Source organism: Rhinoderma darwinii, chromosome 1 (genome assembly GCF_050947455.1).
Source record: "Rhinoderma darwinii isolate aRhiDar2 chromosome 1, aRhiDar2.hap1, whole genome shotgun sequence".
Lineage (NCBI taxonomy): Eukaryota > Metazoa > Chordata > Amphibia > Anura > Rhinodermatidae > Rhinoderma > Rhinoderma darwinii.
Window position 1 is genome coordinate 337,441,544 of NC_134687.1, and position 22,529 is coordinate 337,464,072.

Here is a 22,529-nt window from a genome sequence, read left to right on the forward strand (position 1 = left end):
TACACGGCCGAGTTTGAGACCCCTGGGATAGATAGATAGATAGATAGATAGATAGATAGATAGATAGATAGATAGATAGATAGATAGATAGATAGATAGATAGATAGATAGATAGATAGATAGATAGATAGATAGATAGATATGAGATAGATAGATAGATAGATAGATAGATAGATAGATAGATAGATAGATAGATAGATAGATAGATAGATAGATAGATAGATAGATAGATAGATAGATAGAGATAGATAGATATTGGATAGTGGTGTTTCCCTGCTGTCACACATGGCTCCCCAGCCTGTAGTCACACCTCAGACCAGTAGTACAGGGACAGTGCAGTGTGGCAGGCTGGCAGGCTGGCAGTCCCCCACTCCCTCACTAGCCGTCTTGGTTATTGTGCCTGTGTGATTAGCAGCAGGCTGATTGGCTGGCTGCCTGCTCTCAGAGAGATTCCATTGAGCCCCCCACCACACGCCCCTTGGCTGAGGATATGTGAGCAGAGCCGGTGTGTGTGGAGGGTTCGCAGCAGTGTGAGCAGCAGAGCTGGATGTGACAGCCGTTCCTCAGCTCCGTCCCTCCCGCTCACAGTTATGGAATGTTGCCGTGGGACAGTGACGGGCACTCTGCTGCTGGCCGTGGCGTGCCTCCTCCTGGTAAATACTTTGCCACTTCTTTACCACTGCTCTTATGGTCGGGACTTTTCTGCTGCACTTGGAGAGTTGTGGCTGGCAGTGCTCATGCTGCCAGTGGTGACAGGTTGGCGCTGCTGTCATTGCTGTGGTAGATGTGATGGGGTATTGCAGGCTGGCATAATAGTAGGTTTACTGCGTGCTTGGTGCAGCACTGTGCCCACAGTAACAGGTTCCTCTGCCTCGTCTCCATCTTCTGGGGATAGTTTCAGCATCTATACCAGTCAGGGTGGCTGGGACCTGTAGTTCTTCTGGACTAAAAGTACCATCATCCACACCACCTAGCATCCTGGGACTTGTGCTGCCTTATAAGATGCATTGATTTTCTCTCTTCCCATTTATTGTAGGACTACAATTCCCAATCTCCAAACCTGCCAGGTCTTCTCTATTTAGCTTTAATTAGGACTACAAGTCTCAGTATGCCATGCCAATCAGTGTTGCTGGGACTTGCAGTTCCACACAAGCTGACCAACCACGTATTGCCATGCACCTGCATCATCTGCTATGGGACTGCCAGGCATCCTTCACTGGAACTTGTAGTTCTCCAGATATTGACCAGCCATAAATTGCCTTTCTTTTGCTTCATCAGCTGTGGGACTACAAGTCCTAGCATTCGGTGATGCTGAGTGGTGCTGCCACTTTTAGATCTAGCTGACCAGCTATGGGTGGCACGTCTTATACTTCATCTGTTATGGAGCTACAAGTCTCAGCCTGCTGCACTAATCATTGGTTTGCTGGGATTTATAATTCTTCTTAATCTCTATTTGGATATAGGTTTATGTTTGCATGTTTTTTGTTATGTTTCTATCTGTTTATAAACTTGTATGTGTTACTATTTGCAATGTTATTCCCTTCAATAGTGTCCATGATTCCAGAGCTATTCTGTACTATGGTCATATGGTAAAGTCATTCAGAGCTTCTTTTATACTAACCTCTCATCAGAAGGAGGCTTATGCCCAGCAAGGGTTAAGAGCAAGATGTAGTACTAGTGACTTTTGTATGACTGTACCCCAGCAGAGTGGGCTGCCTGGTCGGACATTGGGTACAGGTGCCCATGTACAGTAGTTGAAGGTGTGATGAAAATGAGCTGATAGAGATAGAGTTGTTGGCTGGGTGCTGTTGTAGCAGGGCACTATTACTGGGGCAAAACTTGGGACTAACATAAGATCCGATGGTCCTCTGATGGGCCAGTCTGTCCCTGGACATGATCTGGATCCGTGATAAAGAAGATTGATGAAAAATGGATCAGACACGTTGGGTGTTTGCTGTTACTTTCAGGCTGTAATCTGATTAGGATCTTGCCGGACCGGTAACAATTGATATCGGGTGGTGAATCTCATACGTTGCCAATGTATTTGTATATGAATGTGCTTCTATGGCATAGTTGGCTGTGCCTACCGAACCAGTTGTGGGGGGGGGGGGGGGAGTATTGCAGCACACTGTATCAGTAATCCAAGAGAATTTGGGACATATTTATAAAAATCTCAGTTCGCCAACTTTTTATTCACCAGGTGTTCGCTGAATTCTCACATTAATCTGCAGCGGAACTTGGACACTTTGCATTGGCTGGGTAACCGTTTCTTGTGTACTATATCAATTTGGAGCATGTTTGTGAGAGATGAAATCAACCCCCCAAATGAAAAAATGTTGACGAAAATATTCAAAAATAGTGGCCTGATGCTCTGTAAATATGGCGCAGATGCTCGCGCCACTTATACTTCCGTATCTAAGCCTTTGTTCACACGCGTCATGGCTTTTCGTTTCTGATTCGAGCCGTGACCACCAATGCCGGATCTGTTTTCAAATAAATACCGACGACTCCAAAAATATTTTTTATTATGATCTATTCACAAGTGCAAGTTTTGTCGTGATTTGGCAGATTTCTTTGCCACGATTTTGGCAAAAATGGTCACAATTCATATGTAATTACCCTCTTACCACTTTGCACTTACCTGTAGCAGGTGACATCAATTCTGTGTGATGTGTGATGACTCCTCGTCATCTGTTACCAGACAGAGCTCTATATACTAAGGCGTCTATACCATACGCTAATAGCCATCTGTGAGCTGTGAAGGACACACTATTTTACATACAGCTCGTGCTTCCTGTTGGCCTGGGAATTTGGGAGGCCCTTCAGTGGGTGACAGATCCTCTATAACGCTGCAAACACTGCTAACCAGGCAGGAAAGTTTACAGGAGTTTTAATAAGTTTCACATGGGCTTAAAAGGGTGACTTTTCATTGTACTCAGCTTACCAGCTCCTGCAATGCCAGTCTACTTAGTCTCCCACCACTCACTGGGACTGAGCACACTGACAATGCAGGAACGGGTGAGAATCGGTAAGGTGAGTATTTCTAAAATATTTTTTTTTACCATTTTAAACCCATATACATTGTATTTTAAATCCTGGAAAACCCCTTTACGGTTCAGGAAATTAAGGAGTTAAAATATCTTCTGGACAGGGCATGGATTTATTGCCCAGTAATGCCCAACACAACCTCAGGGTATGTTCTTTCCTCTAAGTCCTTGAGTTGTCCTCTTCTGTCAAGCTGTCAAAGCTTCTTTTCAATCAATTCTTAGTTGTAACTGATTAAGGGAAAGCTGGGTGGCAGCCAATATGTTCCCCATGACTGACAAGTGATCCCCACCCAGCCTTCTAAATGGTACTGTCAACGTGCTAGTTACACTGCAATATTGTTACATGCATAACTAGAGAGATTTGTCATTCCTAGGTTCTGAATAGCGGGCAGATAGCATATTGGGGGTAATTTATCAACCTTTCTACCCAGTTTCCTTGGCATAGAAAAGTTGCAAAAGGGCCCAAAAGTATAGCCTTTTTGTGCCACCCTCACCACTTTTGTGGAAAGGTGGTGTGGCCTCGGGGAAAAGGGCTTGGTCACTGCGGCCCGAAAAATTTATTATCATTTACACTAGAAAACTGTCGTAAATTATAGTGGAAATCAACGCCAGCTCCTAGCACAGCAAGGTAGAGGCTCGTAACTTGCCCCCCTTCCCCCCGTTGGATATTTAAATACATTTAAAAAAAATTATACTCACCGCTCCTCTTCCCCTCATCATTCTAGCGCAGCTCATGCAACATAATGATGTTGGGCAGCGCCAGGACGTTGTATGCGACACAGCACTGATGACGTTGAAGCGCTGCATCGCATATAAGGTTCTGACGCTGCTCAACGCCGGGACCTTGTATGAGCCGCACTGGAAGGATGAAGGGACCCGGAGGGGAGAAGAGTAGCCTTGAGGTAAGTATGTGTTTTTTTATGTTATGGGTGACGTGGGGGGAATGTATGGCGCATGGCCGCTGTTGTTGCGCCACAATCGTGGCGCACGGTCCAGGTGAGAGTTGTGACCTTTGCCTCTTAATAAATGTGTCACACTTTACTCCAATTTTTCTTTCTATTAAGACTGGTGTATGAAAGCCCAGTTTTAATATATTGCCCTCATAGTAAGAAATGAAAAATATTGGATGCACAGTGGCATTGCCAGGCTCATCTATGATATACAACTAACAAGGGCAGGTGGAGATTGGACATACGACCTGTAGGCTAAAGGATTTCCCTGGCTTTGATCAGGATGCTGCACATATCTAATAATACAGTTATATTCTTGGGGTAAAAGGGATTGTAACGTTCTGCATGGGAAATATTAATTTCCTGGGGAATGTAGGGATGGATCTGGTTCATGGCTAGTTCCCTACGCTGCATTCTAGCTTGAAAGGATGTTAAAGTTGAATGGGTGCCAAGTAAGAATACCAGCAAGCAATTATGCTATCTAGTAACTGGTAAGTGGTGTTAACTACAGGCTAGCATGCAGCGTAAAGCAAACGTGTAGATGGAGATTGGAGAGCACTAGATGGTGTTTGCTGATATAGATGAGGAGTGGGCTGCAATATAACCAACTGTGCCAGGCAAGTCTCACAATGTGCCAACTAAAGAGCTGGACCTTTACTGCCTGTCACTGGATCTGTGAATGTCCCGGCAGCAGACAGCATTCTGCATTTACATTGAAAATATTGTTATTACGTATTGTTCTGCCAGTGGGTAGACATAACAGTGTATCTAGTGCCCTGTAACAGTTTGCAGAAAGGGCCAACCTTGCACGATACATTAACCATTTCTTCAATAGACAGCTTGACGTTTATTAAACAAAATAAAAGGATGTCTACGAAGCAGGTTTTGTTTTTCTAAATCTATATGTATTAGCATGTAAGGTTGTTTATTTTGAACTTTTAGATGATTTAAACAAATAGTAACATTTTTTTTCCCATATGACTTTTCTCAATATGTTATTTTTAAGACGCTCAATTTACATTTCAGGATTTATTAAACCTGTTGATTTTATTTATTCATTTTAAAAGGGTTAAAATGAATTAAGGTTGGTGGGGTTTCCCCTTCATGGGACCCTCGGTCTTCTGCTAAGTGGGTGCTAGTGTTGTGCTGTAGAAAGACTGCTATCACTTAGTGTCAACTTCTTTTCGCAGTGGGGCTTACAATCTAATTTCTCTAATGATATATGTACACAGTGGCATACAACGGTGCATGGAGTGCACTATGGATCCATATTACGGACCTATTTTGCAGCTTATTCTGCTCTAGTAGGGAATACCTCCATATAACAGCATGTGATGGAGCAGTCCCCCTTTAAGTGCCTCCGTGTAAAATTAGAGGCACTCGGAGGTCCTGTATTAATGGTTGCTGTATTCAGTATCCCTGTGGTACGGATACCAAATATGTCATATGCATGAGGCCTAACTCACACACATATTAGGAACAATTAATTAGGATGCCAATTAACCACCCAGTATGTTTTTGGTTTGTGGAAGTGAGCCGGAGTACCTGGTGGAAACCCACATAAACATGAGGAGAACATGCCATCTGCATCAAATGCTGATCCTGGTCAGAACCCCTGTGCCATGCAGCAATGAGGGAGAGATCATTTCTGGTGACTCTACTTTGGAATCTAGGGTTCTCCCATGTTGGTATTTTTCATTGTTTTGTTTTTTTTTTACATGTTTTGACATTTGACCGACACCAGAAAGTACCAGCGGTATCCAAAATAATGTCATCTATTGTGTCTTCCTCTTTCCCAGGTATATATAGGACTACCAGTGTTCACAATAGTTAATTGGTCTATATGATACATACAAGGTAATAAGTCATAATATACTAATATTAATTTAAGCAATTAAAAAAAGATAATTTGAAGATTTCTCCAAGGCCTTAAAGGAATTCTCCAATTTAGAAAACCAATTTTTATAAACCCTATTAGGGACGTCTCAGTTAATATAGTGGGGTCCTCTGTTCATTAGCTTCATCACTTTGCTAGAGTGGAGAGCAGCAACAAAGAGCATCACTCGCTCTGAAGGACCTGTCCTGCCCTGCGTTGATGTGAATAGACATTGTGTAATACTTAGTTTCCCTTGTGATGGCGCTGCAGGGATATTGAACACTTATTGCCAGGTTTCTCCACAGATTACAGCTGATTGCTGAGGGCCCAGCAGGGGGACACTTTGTGATCAGTTTATTGTCCAGGGACCCTTCTAAGACTTCATTCACATCTGCGCTAGGGCTCCGTTCTGACATTCCGTCTGAGCTTTCCGTTGGAACGGAGCCCTGACAGACACAAACGAAAACCATAGGTTTCTGTTTCCATCACTATTGCTTTCAATGGTGACGGATCCGGTGCCAATGGTTTCCGTTTGTCTCCGTTGTGCAAGGGTCGTTTTGATGTAATCAATAACGTAGTCGACTGCTGTAAATGAGCGCCGATCAACGAGACAGCTTGTTGATCGCTGCTCGTTTGCTTCTTTCACAAGGAGCTATTATCAGCAATGTATGGGGACAAGCGCTCGTGACTCTGCTCACTTATCCCCATACATTTCTATCATGTCGGCAGCCCATCTCCCTGTTTACACAGGGAGATAGGCTGCCGACAACAATAATATTTTAAGCTGCGTAAATGATACAATCAGCCGATAAATTAGCATTTTCTCGTTCATTGGCTGATCGTTGCCCTATTTACACAGGCAATAATAGGGAACGAGCATTTTGTGAACGCCCGTTTGCCCGATAATTGGCCAGTGTAAAAGGGCCATTACTGCTAGGTTTCCCACACAGATTATAGCTGATCGCTGGGGGTCCTACCAGGAGGACACTTTGTTATCAGCTTATTTTCAAGGGAACCTTCTAACATTGTCCAAAGCGGGGAACCCCTCCACTTACTTAAAGAGACTCTGTCACCACATTATAAGTGCCCTATCTCCTACATAAGGAGATTGGCGCTATAATGTAGGTGACAGCAGTGCTTTTTATTTAATAAAACGATCTATTTTCACCACTTTATTAGCGATTTTGGATTTATGCTAATGAGTTGCTTAATGCCCAAGTGGGCGTGTTTTTACTTTAGATGTGGAATGTCTATTCACTGTCTAAACCCTTCAGTAACGTTAATGTGTAAGTATAAGACAGCACATAAGGATCTAGCAGGATCCCTATGCGCTGAGGAAATGAATGGAGAGGAGTGCATGAGGCTGATTGGTCAGCGTCATACACTCCTCTGTACAACGCCCACTTGGTCTAAAGTAAAAATACACCCACTTGGGCATTAAGCAACTCATTAGCATAAATCTAAAATCGCTAATAAAGTGGTGAAAACAGATCGTTTTATTAAATAAAAAGCATTACTGTCACCTACATTATAGCGCCCATCTCCTTATGTAGGCGATAGGGCACTTATAATGTGGTGACAGAGCCTCTTTAAATAGTAACTGAACTGGCATGTTGCCCTAGTTGGAGGAGTGTGATAAGTGGCTGCCAGTATACCACATATGCTGTCACTTATCCTCCACAGAACAAAGCATCAGATTGGTTTCAATTTAACTTCTTACCCAATGGAGATGTCCAGACACTTGTGCTGTTATCATACATATAGATTCCATCAAATTCGTCAGGTTTCAGTCAGGTATCTAATGTGTATGGTTAGCTTTAGCTGCTAGTGACCTGCAAAAACAATGCATAAAGTGACATTCACAACTTCAGATGCCTGCTTCATAACTAAAGCTATAAATGGCATCACTTTATTTAGTTACGCCAGCAGGATATTACTACCAGGTCCTCAGCAAGTGCACAAGCATATAGTAAGGCCTTTACATGGTGCATTTGTTTTAATGCTTTTTCTTCTGTAGCCAAAACCAGATTAAAAACCTAAAGGTCCTTTTAGACAGGCCGATACTGATGATGGACAATACAGCACTTCGATCGGCGCTCGTTTGCTCCATTCACAAGGAGCAATCGTCGGTGATGGTTACTATGATCGTTCATCCCCATACATTTCTATCATGTCGGCAGCACATCTCCGTTTACACAGGGAGATATACTGCCGACTAATGGCCATTTTTTGGTTCGCATATAAGATGCGATCAGCCGATGAACGAGCGTTATCCTGTGTGGGAAACCTCTGTGAAAGTGGAGCTGTACTTTAACTTATTTCTATCTTCATAAGAAAATAAATCATAGGCAGCTGGCTGGATACAAATTGAATAGCAGTTGTGATTTTATGAATCTGTTTTAAACTGGAAACCCTGGCTAGCATCATTGGAATATGTGAGCCAAGCAGTATGATGCCTGTGCCAGGACAATTACATAAAGCTTTGCCGAAATGTCTTCATGGGAATGACAGGCCTCATGCGTGGTTCTTCTGTATGCTTAGCAATGATGGAAAAGACACATCTATAAGGACACTGCGGTTTCTCTACACATCTAACCGCCAGGGATCTACTCAGGTCTCTGGGCTTAATCTAAAACAAAGTAAATTCTAATTTATCCTGAGAGACTCATATGATCATCTTCTGGCTTTGCTCCTATCATTCTGGAAAAGATTAATACAATTTACGCCAGAAGCACTGATTATTGTCATGTGTCCACATTGGTAGTATAGTCTTAATATCCAGACTCCCGTTACTCCTTTCTAATATTTTCAACTTTTCGTTCCTTTGTGTGTAAGTTTAAGACACGATTTTAATTCCATATCCCTGCTATTACTTGTTGATTATTAATCTAATTATTGCAATCTAGGTAATCCACAATGCAATGGAAAAAGCAGTCCATACGCATTAGTTAGATGTTGGCGGGATATGGCGCCAATCTTATGTGTATGGGGGCCTCCCAACTGTCCCCTGAATGAAGAAATCCAACATGTCTGATTCTTTTCTACTGTTGGAAGACAAGATGCTGCCAGAAGTGTTTTCCTCACTGAAATAAAGATGCATGTTTATGGGGTGGTGAGTGGAGATGGCTATCAGCAGACAACTTAAATTTAAGGGGTTGTCTCATCACCGGCAACCCTTTTAATATGAGAGCCGTAATGTTTAGGTGATCGCTGGTCATCCAGCTCCTGAGATCCCTAACAAATAGCTGCTTTTGCCAGGGGAAGTTGCCATTGCCTGATTTCTCCTGCAGTGCCCGCTACAGGGGAAATGTAGCATTACATGGTGGCCATTCAGATGAATAGCTGTCCATCTAATACATGGATGGCCCAAGTCTGCCAGAGTGAGAGCCACAGTATGTTATCAGCTCCCATCTCTGACTGATAAAAGGGGGTCGTGAGGGGGACCCCCTCTATGATGTTCCTATGCCCTAATATGGTATTTGGACAAATGTTGTCCTTTAATATAGAGATTTTTGGGTTATTAATCATTTACTAAGTGTGCAGTAAAGGGTGTTACCTTTCATCTGTCCTGTTTTTGGGGCAGGCCCCCATCGGCCACAACTTGCTGACTTCCAGGATATCATTGACTTTTGTCAAGAAAAATAAACCAGAAATGTTGAACATATGGGGCATTGGGGTTGTTTCTCAGAATTCAAATTCTCACATACACTGTATGGACATAAGTATTGGGTCACTCTTCTTAACCCCTTCCCGCTTTGGCCACTTTTGACCTTCCTGACAGAGCCTCATTTTTCAAATCTGACATGTTTCACTTTATGTGGTAATAACTTCGAAATGCCTTTACCTATCCAAGCGATTCTGAGATCATTTTCTTGTGACACATTGGACTTTATGTTACTGTTAAAATTTGCTCGGTACACTTAGTATTTCATTGTGAAAAACACCAAAATTTAGTGAAACATTTAAAAAATTAGCATTTTTCTAAATTTAAATGTATCTGCTTGTTTGATAGGCAGTTATACCACACAAAATAGTCACTAATTAACATCCCCTATATGTCTACTTTAGATTGGCATCATTTTTTGAACATCCTTTTATTTTTCTAGGACGTTTCAATGCTTAGAACTTTAGCAGCAATTTCTCAAATTTTAAAGAAAATTTCAAAAGGTTATTTTTTCAGGGACCAGTTCAGTTGTGAAGTGGCTTTTAGGGCCTTATATATTAGTAACCCCCAATAAGTCACCCCATTTTAAAAACGTCACCCCTCAAAGTATTCAAAACAGCATTTAGAAAGTTTATTAACCCTTTAGACGTTTCACAGGAATTAAAGCAAAGTAGAGTACAAATTTCATTTTTTTTCCCAGAAATTAATTTTTAATCCATTTTTTTTGTAACACAGAAAGTTTTACCAAAGAAACGCAACTCAATATATATTGCCCAGATTCTGCAGTTTTGGGAAATATACCACATGTGACCCTAGTGTGGTAATGGACTGAAGCACAGGCATCAGAAGCAAAGGAGCACCTAGTGGATTTTGGGCCTCCTTTTTATTAGAATATATTTTAGGCACCATGTCAGGTTTGAAGGGCTCTTGCGGTGCCAAAACAGTGGAAATTCCCAAAAGTGACCCAATTTTGGAAACTACACCGCTCAAGGAAATGATCTAGCGGTATAGTGAGCATTTTGACCCTACAGGTTTATTGCAGAAATTATTGGAAGTAGGCCGTGAAAATGAAAATCTACATTCTTTCAAAGCAAATGTAGGTTTAGCTAATTTTTTCTCATTTCCACAAGAACTAAAGGATAAAAGGCACCGCAAAATTTGTAAAGCAATTTCTCCAGAGTAAAACAATACCCCACATGTGGTTATAAATGGCTGTTTGGACACACGGCAGGGCTTAGAAGAGAAAGTGCGCCATTTGGCTTTTGGAGCTCAAATTTAGCAGGAATGGTTTGTGGAGGCCATGTCACATTTGCAAAGCACCTGAGGGACTAAAACAGTGAAAACGCCCAAAAAGTGACTCCATTTAGGAAACTACACCCCTTGAGGAATTAATCTAGGGGTGTAGTGGGCATTTTGACCCCACAGATCTTTCATAAAATGTATTAGAATTGGGCAGTGAAAATAAAAACAATCCCTTTTCTTCAATAAGACGTAGCTTTAGTTCAACATTTTTCATTTTCTCAACAAATAAAGAAAAAAAGAATCCCAACATTTGTAAATACCCCATATGTGGTCATAAACTGCTGTTTGGGCACACGGCAGGGCTCAAGGGAAGGCGCGCCATTTGGCTTTTGGAGCACAGATTTTGCTGGATTGGTTTCTTGACACCATGTCGCTTTTGCAAAGCCCCTAAGGTACCAGTACAGTGGAAACTACACAAAAGGGACTCCATTTGGGATAGTACACCCCTTGAGGAATTAATCTAGGGGTTTAGTGAGCATTTTGACCCCACAGGTGTTTCATAGATTGTATTAGAATTGGGCAGTGAAAATAAAAACAATCCTTTTTTTGCTGTTTGGGCACACTGTAGGGTTCAGACAGGAGGGAGCACCATTTGCCTTTTGAAGCACAGATTTTGCTTGGTAGTAGTTTTGTTTGGAGTTTTACTGGCATTTCAGTTTACAATGTGGAGGCATAGTCAGGTGGTATAATAATGGAGTATACAATAAAATAATCCATAGATGTGTGTTACGCTGTGACACAATCCTTTCTGCACAGACCAGCGTCGCACTGATAAATATCCTTCCCTATCCGTCTTTTGGTCCACACTTCGCACCTTTGCAGTTTGGGGAATTTTGCTGGGAAGTGTTGTCCTGGTATAATACGGGCACCCTTGCTTCCAGCAGATATGTTTGGGCCCTCGCCTTCCTGGTTCCATAATTTTAGGACCTTGATAAATCGTCTCTTGAAACAGAAGAAATGTTCCCCTCGGTCCTGCACAACCGCATATTTTTATTTCCTGACTTATTGGAGCCTTAACTAATTTAATTTTTTCATAGACGTAGTGGTATGAGAGCTGTATTTTTGCGGGACGAGCTGTAGTTATTATTGGTACCATTTTGGGGTATGTTCGACTTTTTGATCACTTTTTATCCTATTTTTTGGGAGGCAAGGTGAACAAAAAACAGCAATTCTGGCAGTTTTTTTGTTTTTTTTAATACAGCGTTCACCATGCGTTATAAATTACATGATAACTTTATTCTGCGGGTCAGTACGATTCCGGCGATACCAAATTTATAGCACTTTTTTATGTTTTACAACTTTTTGCACAATAAAATTATTTTTGTAAAAAGAATGTATTTTTTTCTGTCGCCATGTTCTGAGAGCCATAACTTTTACATTTTTTCGTCGACGGAGCTGTATGAGGCGAGACGAGCTATAGTTTATATAGGTACCATTTTTGGATACATGCGACTTTTTGATCACTTTTAATTCAATTTTTGTAGGGCAAAGTGACCAAGAAACAGAATTTATGGTATTGTTTTTTACTGGGTTTTTTTTACGCCGTTCACCGCATGGAATAAATAACATAATATTTTTATCGTTTACGCCATTACGGTCGCGGCGATACCAAATATGTATGGTTAATTTATTTTTTTCAATAATAAAGGACTTGATAAGGGAAAAAGGGCAATTGTGTTTTATTTTATTACTTGAAAATGTAATTATTTTTTTTACAACTTTTTTTTCACTTTTTTTTTAGTCCCACTAGGGGACTTGAAGGTCCAACTGCCAGATTTTTTTTCTAATACATTGCACTACATAGGTAGTGTAATGTATGTATTAGATCTGTCAGTCATTCACTGACAGCAATCCGATTAGGCTTCGCCTCAGGGCGTGGCCTAATAGGCTTCTATAATGGCAGAGCAGGAGGCCATTGTTAGGTCTCCTGTTGCCATAGAGCTGCCGATCTGCTGACAACCACAAAGATGCAGCGATCGGCAGGGATCGGGATGTCAGCTGTAACATACAGCTGACATCCACCGCTGATGACGCCGGCTCATCTCCTGAGCCAGCGCCATCTTGCCGAGGGCTACAGAAGCCTTTTAGGTCCCGCCTCTGGGCGGGGGCTGGAAGTTTTCCCTACTAGGCAGACCGGGAGGCCACCATTAGGCCTCCGGTTGCCATTGCAGCCACCGACACCCCAGCACCCGACACCCCATCGGCTTTCCGGAAAAAGCCGAACAGACATGAAGCGGCTGAGCGTCCACGCGAGCGCTTCAGCTTCTTCGTTCTAGAGATTGGTGGGGGTCTCAGTGCTCGGACCCCCAGCAATCCAAACTTCTGACATGTCACTATGACATGTCAGAAGTTTGTCAAACATTTAGCTACCCTTTAAATGCAGCGATCGCTTTTGACTGCTACATTTAAGGAGTTAATGGCGGGGATCGAAGCTAACTTCGGTCCCCGCCATTACAGCAGGGTGTCAGCTGTAACATACAGCTGACATCCGGGGATGATGGCACCGACTCAGCTTCTGAGCCAGTGCCATCCATTTGTCGTAAGTATACGACATATTGCGGGAAGCACTTGCTTTCCATGATGTATACTTACGACAAATGTCGGGAAGGGGTTAATCATTTAATTCAGGTGTTTCATTCCGTTCCATTTCCACAGGTGCATAAAATTAAGCACCTAGCCATGCATTCTGCCATTAAAAACATTTGTGAAAGAATGGGTCGTTCTAAGGTCCTGTCCAGATGGTGGAATTTTTGCGGTGGATTCCGCCTCCCATTCATTTCAATAGGAGGCGGACGCTTCTTTTTCCCGCTAGCTGATTTTTTCAGCTAGTGTACAAAAGAAGCATCCTGCCTGATCTTCGGGCAGATTCTGCCCAAACCTCCCAAGTGAATGGGAGTAGGAACCATCCTGCTCATGGCAGGAATAATTCTTTGGCGGATTTTGCGGCTGGATCTGCCATGTACAATCCGCTGTGTGAACATAGTCTAAAGAACTCCCCGAATCCGAGCATGGTACTGCATCGGATGGAGTGGTGTAAAGCATGCCGCCACTGGACTCTGGAGCAGTGGAAACGTGTTCTGTGGAGTGACAAATCATTCTTCTCTATCTGGCAGTCTGATGGACGAGTCTATGTTTGGCAAATGCCAGAAGAACGTTACCTGCCTAACTGCATTGTGCCAACTGTAAAGTTTGGTGGAGGAGGGATAAACTATGGGATTGTTTTTCAGGGGTTGGCCTAGGTCCCTTAGTTCCAGTAAATTGTAATGTTTCAGCAGACCAAGACATTTTGGACAATTATATGCTGCCAACTTTGTCGGAACAGTTTGGGGAAGGCCTTTTTCTGTTCCAGCATGACTGTGCCACACTGCACAAAGCAAAGTCTATAAAAGCATGGTTGGGTGAGTTTGGTGTGGAAGCGCTTGACTAGCCCCACATAGAGCCCTGACCTCAACACTATCGAACACCTTTGGGAAGAACTAGAATGGACATTGCGAGCCAGGCCCTCTTCCCAACATCAGTGTCTGTCCTCACAGATGTTCTTCTAGATAAATGGCAAAAAATTCCCACAGACACACTCCAAAATTGAGTAGAAAGTCTTCCCAGAAGAGTGGAAGCTATTTTAGCTGCAAAGCGTGGGCGAACTTTATATAATTGCCTATGGATTAAGAATAGGATGTCATAAAAGCTCCTGTACGTGTAATGTGTAGGTGTCCCAATAATTTAGTCCATATAGTGTATCTGTGAATAAAGCAAAAGTAGTATATGCCTAGTATATGCCCTAATATCAGGCTATGTACACCTTTGGAAGGGAATTCATAGCTTAGATGTGGAAATTCATAAGTTATAATATCATAAGACGTGATCGATATTAGCTGGATGCTTTGTGTTAGAGACACGCAGGATCCGCTCTCAGCCAAACCGCCCCTTCAGTTGAGCTGACGGATTTGGCTGACAGAGAACGATATAGCTTCTATGTACACAGGATACATAGAAGCTGTATCGTACAAAGTAAAACTATTTTATTTAATATAGGTCAATTTGAAAATTGCTTAAAAACACATAACACATTGATTTAGTAATAAAAAAAAATTCTTTCAGAGGTGTACATAGCCTTTAACAGCCATGACGAGTCTTGTATGTTTACTTGGTCAGGTAAATTGATCCTATATGAAACTTTCATACCATTGAAATATTTCCTATCATAACAGAATCTGCCAAACCTGTGTAAATAAAGCAGCCGGTAACAATCAGGATGGGCCTAATGGTATGTATACACCTAGCACTTGAGAAAATTGGTCATTTTCAGGAGCATGGGGAGGGGTGTTATGAATCAGTGATCATAGTTAACATTGGGTCAAGTTCCAAAAGTTCTTGGAACTGGTGGAGCTAATGAACAGGGTTCACTTGTAGTTAAAAACAAGCCATTTAACCATTCCAAGAAAACTGTAGTGTACAGTATATGATGAAGTCATGGCAATTATATCACATTCTGTTCTTATAGTTGTACATTTTTGGGGCAGTTTTTTTCATGTGAACTGAGAAGTGTTGCAGCTGAAAGCAGATATTATAAATTTATAACTTCTCATAGGATGATGTCACATTGGAATTACACACATATTACCTAAATCTTAAAAGTAGCGATGGCTGAAATGAAATCTACGTCATACAGGAATTAGGTATATCAGGCCCTGCTTGTCCCATTTTCTGGATCTTCTTCACAAAAGCCCTTTCATGTCAATTTTTCTATCTGTAAAGAACAACATGTTGCAAATAAAATGTGAACCCAAAGCAAAGTAATTAATATGTTACTAAGTATTAAAGTGGAACTATGTCGTTTAGTCCTTTATGAGCACCATACAGATGCCCCTATTTAAATAAAGCTGTGTAATCTTTTATATTTCTTAGTTACAATAATCATTTATTAAGTTAACATTTGGTATATACAAATTCAACGTTCATAACGTTAAAACCCCCGGCATAATATTGTATAGGTGCCCCTCGTGCCAACAAAACAGATCTGACCTGTTGAGGCATGGACCCCACAAGACCTCTGAATGTGTCCTGTGGTATCCGCAACCAAGACGTTAGCAGCAGATCCTTTAAGTCCTGTAAGTTCCAAGGTGGGGCTTCTATGGATCGGACTTGTTTTTCCAGCACATCCCACAGATGCTCGATTGGATTGAGATCTGGGGAATTTGGAAGCAAACTCTACACCTTGAACTTTTTGTCATGTTCCTCGAACCATTCCTGAATCATTATTGTAGTGTAGGCACAATATCCTGTTGAAAGAGGCCACTGCATATAGAAAATACTGTTGCCATGAAGGGGTGTATTTGGTCTGCAACAATGTTTAGGTAGGTGGCCCATATCAAAGAAACATCCACGTGAATGCCAGGACTCTAGATTTCCCAGCAGAACATTGCCCAGAGCATCACACTGCCTATACTGGCTTACCTTCTTCCCATAGTGCAGGACACTTTCTTGCATTGCTCCGTGGTCCAGTTCTAGTGCTCACAAGCTTATTGTAGGTACTTAGGGCAGGGGGACAGGGGTCAGCATGGCCTCTCTGACCAGTCTGCGGCTAGGCCGCTCTAAGCGCAGCGAGTTGTGATGCACAGTGTATTCTCACACCCTTCTGTCACAGTCAGCATTAACTTTTTCAGCAATATGTGCTACAGTAGCTCTTCTGTGGGATCGAACCAGATGTGCTAGTCTTTGCTTGCCACGCGCATCAATGAGCCTTTGTCACCTGTTCCCTGGTCGTCCTTCCTTGGACTACTTTCGATAGGTACAAACCACTGTATATTGCGAACACCCACCAAGACCTGCCTTTTTGGAGATGCCCTGACCCAGTCGTCTATCTATCCATCACAATTTGGTTCTTGTCAAAGTGGCTCAGATCCTTAGTCTGGATTCACACGTTGCGGTCAAATTGCGTTTTTTCCACAATCGCTGCAAAATGTTATAGCTGAACGTTATATAGAGCGGATACCAAGCCCTTTTCACCCAGCATTAATCTGTTCAATGCACTGTGCAGCTCCGCAGTAGTAGACTACCATATGTAGTAGGCAAAAAGGAAATCACAGTTATGACTGATAATCATGAGTTTTTATGATGCTTTTCCCCTGTAAAAGGTTGTAACCTCATATCCAGAGAACATTTCTCTGTCCCTCCTCTCTCTGATGTCAAAATGAGTAAAGCAGATTCCCTTGTCAGGCAAGGAGGAAAGCAGAGGTATTTCCCATAGATTTCCTGATAGGGGTTCATCAAGTGCACATCTTTGAGCAGTTTTTGGAGTGGCTTCCAACACTTTTCCGGATGGACACTTTAACAGATTTTCCTTCTGTTACATTTTTAATAAAATGCCAATAAAAACAATCTGACTCTCATTTACTGTAAATGCAATCCAGCTGACATTATGACCTGCCACTGACATCTGTATGTTCATCGAGGGCCAGATTGCCTCCATTCAGGCATATTCAATCATATTTGCATTTGTTCTGCGCCCCTTTGTTCTATGTGATGCTGATGTTGAAATCAAAGCAAGTGCAGGTGGAGCGACGAAGCTCCTTCTTTCTGCCATTTCTTATATACAGCAGGCACAGACAGAAAGCCTTTCTCTTGCTAACATGTGGCACTCAGCCCTTGCTATTATTTCAGTGGGCTCTTTATAGCATATGACCACAGGTCTAAGTGGAGCCATTGTATACAGAGAATGGATAACTCCTTGGACCTCAGCCATGGCAGCAGGGCTTTCAAACAAGGCGTTCACTTTGAGTGGTTAGATCACTTGAGTCATCTATTTAGAGGCAGCAAATTCATTTACTATGTCTTCTGAGGTCTTGCTACATAATTGGAGTGAACAATGGCTGAAAGGAAAAGTAAATGGATTTAGTTTAATTCTAAATAAAGTATCTCTGTCTGTCTAGTGTTAGGAAAGACATAGGCCACTGCTCTTTACATTTCCATCAGACTTTTTTCCATTGCAGTGTTATCAGATATAGATTAGATAGATAGATAGATTAGATTTGATGCAGTTTTTGGTGCAGATTTCTCAGCCAATGTCAGATGTGGATTGGAAAGGAAGGACAGGTATTAACAAAAACTGGTGCATCTCCTTTCTTTTGTGTTTATTCATGTGTTTGACTCAAAAAACGGAGCCAAAACGGCACCGAAAACTGCATCAAATCTATGTGTGTGATACTGGTTTATAGCAAAATATAATACCTTTTTCTGTGTAGATTAGGGAATTACATATTTATTGACTGTTATTACTGGAATTATATTTATAAGGGAGAGCCATCCCATAATAGAGCAGGTAGATCAAACTCCCTGTGCCTTCCCCATCAGCCTTCCAGCTTGTTTTACGACAGCCTGTGTCTGCATGCCAGAGGTAGAATACAGGCAGCTGGAGATGACAGTCAGTATTCTGCTCGTGGCTACTTTGGGGAACAGTAGGAAAATAAAGGCAGCAATTCCAATAATAAAAGTATTTGAAATAATTTCTGTTTATGCAATATGTACTTATCTAAAAGTAGAGGATCAACAAAGAAAAGCAAATAACCCCTCTCAGATACCAAACCACCCTATTAGGTGAAATGTAAGCTTCAATACAGATTTACTGTATCCTTACCTCCACCCTTGTGTATGAATCCACCAGTCCACACAGCGCAGAGTTGAATGATGCCTTGAAGAAGATTACCTCCATTTACATAGGGTGACCGCATTATGAATACTTTTATTTAACCATTTCATGCTACACAAACAATGGTTGGATGTCATGATAAGGAAAGAAAAGAGTCAAGAGACCATGAATCCTACTGTGACAGTGTCCATACTATATTGTGTACATATCCATGATATATATGACTCTGCTAAGGCTTCTGTGTACTGTAGAGAAATTGAGCACTGTCTTATAACATAGAGGATGTGTATACTCAACACTCCAGCCCGACACCTTTGAAGATGACTGCTTCCATTTAGCCATAGTAAGGAAATGAAAAGTTGTCCATGTGCTTGATCCTGTCATCAGTGGATCTGTCTCTGCACTATTAGAAGTATGGTTGTCTATAGGAAGGAAATTGAGATATGCTCCTTCCTTGTTGGTCAAGCTTTTATTACCAGATGAATATAGAAATATATCCTGATTCTTATGTTATCAGGTCTGATAGCTGATCTAGTTAATCCATCTTGGTCTGGAGCATAGCTAGGTCTGGTTCTCATTTACATGACGTTTGTTTTTATCTGTAGACACTAGGGGGCTCAGTTGAGCTCTTTTCTAATTTGGTAAATGCACATTATATTTAATATTTTCTTGTGTGTCCTTCATTTATATATGTCACACCTACAAGCCTACCTACCTGGCAATCTGGCTAACCCCAGCGGACCCTTCCTGTAACATATCTCTCTTTTTACTAAGTACCACAATTATTATGAAAAGGTTCCATATGCAGAACTCTGGAAGGGTCTCATATTGTCTAAAATCCCCTCTACAGGTTTTGTGACAGAGCAGTGATTGTAAACAAGCAGTTTCCTACAAATACTGTACAAACAACACACTATTTTATGAATGTGCATATTGTTATGTCCTGTACAAGATTTTAGGTAGGTTGACAATGGAAATGCAGCGATTGTCTGGTTTCAGAAAATGAATGTTATTTTGTGTATAATTAAGTTATACAATTTTCCAATATACTTTCTGTATTAATTCCTCATGGTTTTTAAGATCTCTGCTTGTTGCTATTCAGTATGAACATTCATTGTTAAGGCTAAGTTCACACTAGTGCTAGTATACGTTTACCTCTCTTCCATCAGAGTAAGGGAGGATCGAAACATTAAACAGAAAGCAACAGTTCCGTTAGAATTAACATTGATTTCAATGGTAATTCTTTTGTTTCGGTTGCTTTTAGTTTGTCTCTGTTCGCTAGGTTTCGCTAGGTTTCCGTTGACTGCAGAACTTTTGTTTCCTGGAAATAAACGGAAACCTAGCGAAACCTAGCGAACGGAGACAAACTAAAAGCAACTGAAACAAAAGAATTACCATTGAAATCAATGTTAATTCTAACAAAACCATTGCATTCTGTTTAATCTTTCGATCCTCTCTTCCTCTGATGAAAGTGAGGTAAACATATAGTAACGCTAGTGTGAAGGAAGCCTAACTTCTGGTGGATAACATTCTGTCCATGGTCATGTGATGGACACACAGGTGCACGGCTCGTTACAGATGCAGTATGTGTATCAGAGCTGTGTCTGCTAACGATTCCAGCACCTGTAGAGTTTTATCCACTGGAAGTAAACAATGAATGTTCCTACTGAATAACAACAAGCAGAGGTCTTAAAAACTGTGAGGAATTAACCCCTTAACGACATACCACGTAGTTTGCGGTAGCCGTTAAGGGGAAGTATGGAGTAGGCTCACAGGCTGAGCTCGCTCCATACACAGCGGTTGACAGCTGTGTTATACAGCCGACACCTCACTGCAACGGGCGGAATCAAAGATCACTTTGATTCCGCCCATTTAACACCTTAAATGCCGCCGTCAATCGCGACCGCGGCATTTAAATTGTTAGAATCAGGGTGACTCCCCCTCGAACACGGCATCGCGCCCCTATTCGACAGGATCGGCCGGTGACTATGGTTGTTATGGCAGCCTGAGGGCCTAATGAAGGCCCCCAGGTCTGCCATCTTTGTACTCCTTTAAAGCTCTGCCTCTGGGGCTTCAATGAAGACTGTCAGAAATATGATATACTGCAAGACATTAGTATGGCAGTATATCATGCAAGCAATCCAACGATCACTGCTTCAAGTACCCTAGGGGGACTAATAAAAAAATGTAAAAAAAACAGTTGAATAAAGATTTTTATAATGTTCCAAAAATAAATATTAAAAGTTCAAACCCCCCCCCCCCTTTTCCCATTTTTCCCTAAATCAATGTTAAAAAATATAAAAGTTAACATAACTGGTATCGCCGCGTTCGTAAAAGTCCGAACTATCACAATATAGCGTTTCTTAACCCGCTCAGTAGACGATGTTAAAAAAATATATAGAAAACATGCAATTGCTGTTTTGGCTCTCCAAAAAAAAAGGAATAAAAAGTGATCAAAAAGTCGCATTTACCCTTTATCGGTGAAAATTACAGCTTGCCGCACAAAATTTAAGCCCTCACACCGATAAATTGATGGAAAAATAAAAAAGTTATGGCTCTCAGAATATGGCGCCACAAAACATATATATTTTTGGGGGAAATTGTTTTATTTTTTTTAAAGTGGTAAAACAAAATCTGTAACTAAAGTACACACAAATGCACATTTTTGTACAACAAATAAACTTTATTAGACATAAGTCCCAAAACATAAATAATATACATATATTTGGTATTCTCACGACCGTAACAACCTGTACAATAAATTTATTGCATTATTTCATTTATGATGATCAGTATATGCTGTAAAAAAAGAAATCAAAACTGCAGCGGAACTGCTTTTTTTCAGCATTTTTGCCAAAATAAAAAATTATATAAATTAATCGATAATTGCTTAGTTTAGGGTGTATTTATACTGTGCGTTTTTGCAGCATTTTTTCTGCGCAGCCAAAAACCGCACCAAAAATAAGTTTTCACCGCGATTTGCCGCAATTTTGCCAGGAATAGTACTGCAGAGTACAATATACTTACCAAAAAAATGAACAGAACCCCAACAAAAACATAGCCACCTATCTGTAGAGACGCTTTAAGGCTGGGTTCACACGACCATGTTACGTCCGTAATGGACGGAACGTATTTCGGGCGCAAGTCCTGGACCGAACACACTGCAGGGAGCCGGGCTCCTAGCATCATAGTTATGTACGATGCTAGGAGTCCCTGTCTCGCTGCGGGACAAGTGTCCCATACTGTAATCATGTTTTCAGTACGGGACAGTAGTTCCACGGAGAGGCAGGGACTCCTAGCGTCGTACATAACTATGATGCTAGGAGCCCGGCTCCCTGCAGTGTGTTCGGTCCGGGACTTGCGGGCGAAATAAGTTTTGTCCATTACGGACGTAACATGCTCGTGCGAATCCAGCCTTAAGGATTTATTAGGGAATTTCATGAATAGCAATGGCTGCTCCCTGTGGTTTTCCTTCAGGTTTTTCAGCAGGTAATGTTTAACCTTAAAATGGGTTGCAGACACAGAATGTTGACTGATGATAACTATATATTCTAATATTACTGGTCATGCCAACTGTAGTTTAACCAAAGGCTAACAAACGTTAACACAATTACATGTCAAGGTCAAGTGGGGGTGCGGAGGAAAGGAATCAGACTGGATCCACACTAGCCAAGCCATTGAGAAATGTAAACATTTCTATATCAAGTTGCTCTAAGGAAGAATTTCTGTTTCTCCTAAAACCAGTTCACGTGGCAGACTATTCCACAGCTCCACAGTCTTACGGTAAAGGCTCATGCACTTGGCAGGGGCATGCGCACGGACCCTGTACGGTGGCACACAGAGTCCCTATGGCAAGACTATGGGTGCTGTGTTATGGGACCATGCAAGTCGGAGCTTGAGCATGAGCCTTGAATTTTCACACAGCTATTTCACTGTTTTAACAATTTTAAAGATGTTGGGATATGTTTTTTACCTTTATGATTAGTTTTTTTTTAGACAAAAATATATGTGACTGTCCAGTCTTAATGGGCATCAGTGTAGTCCT

General features: G+C 41.5%; 1 protein-coding gene across 3 annotated transcripts in view; it reads left to right on the top strand.

The window, feature by feature from the left end:
- Positions 1-542: 542 nt before the first annotated feature.
- The window catches only part of ADAMTSL1 (ADAMTS like 1), a 341,136-nt gene continuing 319,149 nt past the window's right edge, over positions 543-22,529 (top strand). For all 3 annotated transcript variants that reach the window (XM_075825670.1, XM_075825676.1, XM_075825684.1), the window contains exon 1: positions 543-653. In XM_075825670.1, coding sequence (XP_075681785.1) covers positions 591-653 — 63 coding nt within the window. In that variant the 5' untranslated portion in view covers positions 543-590. The remainder of the gene's footprint in view (positions 654-22,529) is intronic.